General features: G+C 50.5%; 1 protein-coding gene across 1 annotated transcript in view; it reads left to right on the top strand.

Annotated features, from left to right (window-relative positions):
• The first annotated feature begins 710 nt into the window (after positions 1 to 710).
• Positions 711 to 6,292, top strand: part of SYT11 (synaptotagmin 11) — a 9,886-nt gene continuing 4,304 nt past the window's right edge. The window contains exons 1-4 of the mRNA XM_041477989.1: positions 711 to 723; positions 1,785 to 2,602; positions 4,188 to 4,308; positions 4,934 to 4,936. Coding sequence (XP_041333923.1) covers positions 711 to 723; positions 1,785 to 2,602; positions 4,188 to 4,308; positions 4,934 to 4,936 — 955 coding nt within the window. The remainder of the gene's footprint in view (positions 724 to 1,784; positions 2,603 to 4,187; positions 4,309 to 4,933; positions 4,937 to 6,292) is intronic.

Genomic DNA, 6,292 nt, shown 5'->3' with positions numbered 1-6,292 from the left:
CTTTTTGGTTTTTTATTTGTTTGTTTGCTGGCTTCCAAAAAAATAAAATAAAGTGGCTTTAAAACCAGGAATACAAAAATAATTTACATGAAATTTAAACCTTCCTAAAACCTCCCACCACGAAACTGAAGAGAGCAAAAAATCTCCTCCTGTTCCTCCCCTTTTCAGACTGAACAACCCCAGCTGTTTTTGCATCTCCTTCTGTGCCTTGGTCAAACTTCTCCAAAGTCATCCATCATCAAATGAGCAAATCAAAATGAACAGTTTTTAGGGGTTTTTTTTTAAATTTTTTTTATTATTATTCTGCCTTGCCATTGCTGATTAACACAGTTGGCATAAAATCTAGCAAATATCAGATAATCCCTAAATCCAAGGCCAGGATTTTCTGTCTCTTGGTTTGGATTTTCATGGGAGATTTCATCCACAAAGGCCAAGGGCAAAACAACCATTTCAGGGCAAAGGGATATTTTAAAAATGGTTAATGAAGGATATCTCAAATCCAGCATTATGGCCATATTTATTACTCCCTCCCTGTTGTGGAAACAGAATTGTGTAACGTTCCTGAACAGGGCATTAAAAAAATAAAAGAAAATGCTTCCTGCAGATCAAGAGGCAGCGTTCCTATGGAGATGCTGGTGATGCAGGAGCTGGGTTTGGCAAGATAAGGCAATCAACAGTTTGAGCTCCTTAGCTCAGGGAACAGGTCAGGCATGCCTCAGGAGTGTGAGAATAAATTTAGAGATGGGAGTGATGTCTGGGGAAGCTGTGACAGGCAGATCCCAGAATTAAAAGTGTGACAGGAGTGTGTGGAGCTGCAGCCAGCTGTGCTGCTCCTCACTGCCTTTCCACAGATGTGTCCCTCGTGGTGGCAGGACACAGATAGCTCATGGAAAACAGGTCAGGCATGCCTTAGGAGTGAGAAAAGTAAATTTAGAGATAGCAGTGATGTCTGGGGAGGCTGTGACAGGCAGATCCCAGAATTAGGAGTGTGACAGGAATGTGTAGATCTGCAGCCAGCTGTGCTGCTCCTCGCTGCCTTCCACAGATGTGTCCCTCGTGGTGGCAGGACACAGATAGCTCATGGAAAACAGGTCAGACATGCCTTAGGAGTGTGAGAATAAATTTAGAGATGGGAGTGATGTCTGGGGAAGCTGTGACAGGCAGATCCCAGAATTAAAACTGTAACAGGAGTTTGGGGATCTGCAGCCAGCTGTGCTGCTCCTCACTGCCTTCCACAGATGTGTCCCTCGTGGTGGCAGGACAGAGATCCTTACTTAGCTCATGGAAAACAGGCCAGGCATGCCTTAGGAGTGTGAGACATGAATTTTGGGGAAGCTGTGGTAGGCAGATCCCAGAATTAAAACTGTAACAGGAGTTTGGGGATCTGCAGCCAGCTGTGCTGCTCCTCACTGCCTTCCACAGATGTGTCCCTCGTGGTGGCAGGACAGAGATACTTACTTAGTTCATGGAAAGCAGGTCAGGCATGCCTTAGGAGTGTGAGACATGAATTTTGGGGAAGCTGTGGTAGGCAGATCCCAGAATTAAAACTGTAACAGGAGTTTGGAGATCTGCAGCCAGCTGTGCTGCTCCTCACTGCCTTCCACAGATGTGTCCCTCGTGGTGGCAGGACAGAGATCCTTACTTAGCTCATGGAAAACAGGTCAGGCATGCCTTAGGAGTGTGAGACATGAATTTTGGGGAAGCTGTGGTAGGCAGATCCCAGAATTCAAAGCAGGAGTGTGTAGATCTGCAAGGCTGCTCCTCACTGCCTTGTCTTCCCACAGATGTGTCCCCCGTGGTGGCAGGACTCATTGGAGCCACTGTGCTGGTGGTTTCTGTCTCAGTCACAGTCTTTGTGTGGACATGCTGTCACCAGCAAGCAGAAAAGAAGCACAAAACCCCCCCCTACAAATTCATTCACATGCTGAAAGGCATCAGCATCTACCCGGAGACCTTGAGCAACAAGAAGAAAATCAACCGGATCCGGAGAGACAAGAGCGGCACGGCCAAGGAGGGGGGCAGCAGGGGCAACCTGCTGCTGGATGCTGCTGAGGCTGGCCTGGGGGACCCCAACAAAGCTCCAGATGGACCCCCCCAGGTCGACCAGCTCCCCATCAAAGTCGATTATGGAGATGAACTCAGCCCGGATCAAAGCCTCACTCCGGGAGGGAGTAAAACCTCCTCTCCCTCTTCCCCCGGTGACGACGTCACGCTGGGAGACCTGACCTTCTCGGTGGACTACAACTTCCCCAAAAAGGCCCTGGTGGTCACCATCCAGGAGGCCCACGGGCTGCCAGTGATGGATGAGCACACCCAGAGCTCTGACCCCTACATCAAGATGACAATTCTGCCCGACAAGAGGCACCGCGTGAAGACCCGCGTGCTGCGCAAGACCCTGGAGCCCGTTTTTGACGAGACCTTCACCTTCTACGGCATCCCCTACAGCCAGCTGCAGGACCTGGTGCTGCACTTCCTGGTGCTCAGCTTCGACCGCTTCTCCCGGGATGATGTCATTGGGGAGGTGATGGTGCCCCTTGCAGGGGTGGATCCCAGCACTGGCAAGGTGCAGCTCACCAGGGAGATCCTCAAGAGGAACATACAGGTGAGCACGGTCACCCTGCTGCCACGTTGGGTCACTCTGTGGCCTGTGTTTGACCCCAGAGATTTTGATCTGGAAGCCTCAGATCAGGAATGATGCAGATGCCCAGCCACAAATTGTGTTTTTTCCCCAAATTCACAATTTTGGTGTGATACGGCTGTGTTCGACCCCAGAAATTTTGATCTGGGAGCCTCAGTGCTTTTACAAGCAGGAATGATGCAGATGCCCAGCCATAAATTCTGTTTTTTCCCCAAATTCATGTTTTTGGTGTGATACATCCACCTTGCAGGGGTGGATCTGAGCACTGGCAGGGTACAGCTCACCAGGGAGATCCTCAAAAGAAACATGTAAGGGAGTGTGTTCACCCTTCTTCCATGATGGGTGACTCCTTGGCCTGTGTTTGACCCCAGAGATTTTGATCTGGGAGCCTCAGATCAGGAATGATCCAGATCCCCAGCCATAAATTCTGGTTTCCCCAAATTAATATTTTTGGTTTGATACATCCACCTTTCAGGGGTGGATCCTAGCACTGCCAAGGTGCAGCTCACCAGGGAGATCCTCAAAAGGAACATACAAGTAAATCTCTTCCATTTTGGGTGACTCTTTGGCCTGTGTTTGACCCCAGAGATTTTGATCTGGAAGCCTCCTTGGTTTAACCAGCAGGAATAATGCAAATCCTCAGCCATAAATTCTGTTTTTTGCACAAATACACATTTTTGGTGTGATACGGCTGTGTTTGACCCCAGAGCTTTTGATCCAGAAGCCTCCATGTTTTCCAAGCAGGAATAATGCTGATCCTCAGCCATGAAACCACAAAAAATCAGTGGAATTTGAGCTCCTAAACCCCTCAGATCCCCCAAGGCACTTTTGGTGAGACCTTCAGGACACTCCTGAAGAGAGGCTCAGCTGCTGAAGATCCACAAAGGAATTTGAGCTCCCAAACCCCTTGGAGCCCTTTGGTAACAGATCCCCCAAAATCAGTGGAATTTGAGCTCCTAAACCCCTTGGAGCCCTTTGGTAACAGATCCCCCAAAATCAGTGGAATTTGAGCTCCTAAACCCCTCGGAGCCCTTTGGTAACAGATCCCCCAAAATCAGTGGAATTTGAGCTCCCAAACCCCTCGGAGCCCCCAAGGCAGCCTTGGAGAGACCTTCAGGACACTCCTGAAGAGAGGCTCAGCTGCTGAAGATCCACAAAAAATCTGCAATTTGAGCTCCTAACCCCCTCAGAACCCCAAAGGCAGCCCTGGTGAGACTTCCAGCAGACTCCTGAAGAGCCTGACGGGCTCTTTGTGAAGATCCACCAAAAAATCCGTGGAATTTGAGCTCCTAAAGCCCTGAGATCCCCCAAGGCAGCCTTGGCCTCTCCTCTCTCAGAAGCTCCCACCAAGTTTTCCCCTCCTAGAAATGCAGATTTCCTTGCTTGGGGATGCCCCAGCTGTGGGATGAACACTTCCCCTTCTGCAGCTGAGACACCTGGGGCTCATTTCCCAACTTTTTAAGCATTTCACACGAGGGGAGGAAGCTCTGGGGACCTCCCTGTGTGGAAGAGCAGCCTTGCTCAGGAGCTGTGTGTGTTTCTCTGGCAGAAGTGCATCAGCAGAGGGGAGCTGCAGGTGTCCCTGTCCTACCAGCCCGTGGCACAGAGGATGACTGTGGTGGTGCTGAAGGCCAGGCATTTGCCAAAGATGGACATCACTGGCCTCTCAGGTAGAAGCTATTTTCTCCACCTTTGAAAAGCATAAATCCCCCAAATTCTCTTTTCCTTTGTTTTAGCTGGAGATTTTGGCTGTGTATATATACATTTTTCCTCAAATTCTTCTTAAGGGTTTTGGGTTGCTCTGAGTGCTTCATCACTCAGCTGTGATGGAGCTCCTAAACCACTCAGGTCCTCCAAGGCAGCCTTGGTGAGACCTTCAGGACACTCCTGAAGAGCCTGAGGGGCTCAGTTGGTGAAGATCCACAAAAAATCAGTGGAATTTGAGCTCCTAAACCCCTCAGAATTCCTGAAGGGGCTGGAGAATTCCTGAGGGAGCTGGGAAAGGAGAAAAGGAGTCTCAGGGGGAATTTCTGGCTCTGCACAACCCCTGCCAGGAGGGGACAGCTGAGGGGGGTCAAGTTCTGCTGCCAAAAGTTCTGGTTTTGGGTGTTTTCGTTCTTGCTGTGCTGTTTGAAGAGAGGAGAGCAGCTGTTCTGCCTTTGCTGTTCCAGTGATTTCCCCACTCCTCAATCCCCTTAGCAAATTCTCCTTCAGGATTGTGGGGAAATGGTTGGGATCAAATTCAGGTTCTGTAACTGAGAGCAAACCTAGTCCTGGTTTTGCAGGGACTCAGAGGCAGTGCAGAACAGGCTGAGTTATTGTAGGCCCTACATTTTACTCTTTAAGGACAGAAAAGAGAAAAAACTGTGCTTGTGTAGTCTCCAAGCACAGGATAAAATCTGCAGTGATGTTCTACCTGCAGATTCTTGTGACTAACACTTTATTTATATGATCTTTGTGTTATGCACATTTTACAGCCCATTTCAGCTGGGGAAAAAAAAAAAAAAGGTCCTTTAAAACTTGTGTGGAATGAAAAGAAAAAAAAAATCCCTCAGTGCCTGGTGCCTTGATTGTAATCCTCACCAGAGTCTGCATAAAGAGCAGCTGGGGGAAAAGGGAGGCTTTGTTTTAAACTTTATCCTTTCCCAGTACCTTCTGCTGGCAGCAAATCATTGCAAATGAATTAAACTCATTTGCTGGGCTCCTGGGCGAGGGTGGGAGCTCAGGGTGGGGAGCAGAGGGGTTTGGGGTGAGCCCCCTGGGGCTCCCAGTGCTGCAGGGACTGGCACTGTGTGTGAGTGCCAGGCAGGGGGACGGGGCAGCGTGGGCAGGGCCTGGCACAGGTGCACAGCAGCTGGGGCTGCCCTGCATCCCTGGCAGTGCTGGGCAGGGCTTGGAGCACCCTGGGATGGTGGAAAATGTCAAATCTGTTTCAACCCAAACCCTTGCATGGCTCTGTGAGAGCACTGCCCAAAAATCCCCTTGCACCTGAACTGGGGGGTGAGGATCTAACTCCTGACTCCTGAGCTCACCAATATTGGATATTTGGGATTAAATACATGAAAACAGATTTCCCAGAGCAGCTGGGGCTGCGGGATCCCTGGAGATGCCCAGGGACTGTTTGGAGCACCTGGGATGGTGGAAGGTGTCCCTGCCATGGCACTGGATGAGTTTTAAAATCTGTTTCAACCCAAACCATTGCATGGCTCTGTGAGAGCACTGCCCAAAAATCCCCTTGCACCTGAACTGGGGGGTGAGGATCTAACTCCTGACTCCCCAATCTCTGTTTTAAATAAATCAAAGCAGATTTCCCAGGGAGGCTGGGGCTGCCCTGGCAGTGCCCAGGGCCAGGCTGGAGCCACCTGGGGCAGAGGCAGGGGTGGAATGGGATGAGCAGGAGTAGCAGGGGTGGAATGGGATTGTGAGTCCCCCCCCAGCCCACAGAAATTCCTCCCAGTTCCTCCCAGTGCCTCCCAGTGCTCCCCAGTTTCTCCCAGTACCTCCCAGTTCCTCCCAGTGCCCCCCAGTTCCTCTGTTTCTCCCAGTGCCCCCCAGTGTCCCCCAGTTCCTCCCAGTGTCCCCCAGTTCCCCCCAGTGCCCCCCAGTTTCTCCCAGTACCTCCCAGTTCCTCCCAGTGTCCCCCAGTGTAGATCG

The sequence above is a fragment of the Pyrgilauda ruficollis genome, unplaced genomic scaffold, assembly GCF_017590135.1.
Source record: "Pyrgilauda ruficollis isolate IOZ18807 unplaced genomic scaffold, ASM1759013v1 scaffold427, whole genome shotgun sequence".
NCBI classification, from domain to species: domain Eukaryota; kingdom Metazoa; phylum Chordata; class Aves; order Passeriformes; family Passeridae; genus Pyrgilauda; species Pyrgilauda ruficollis.
This window is presented reverse-complemented; position numbering and strand designations above follow the sequence as displayed.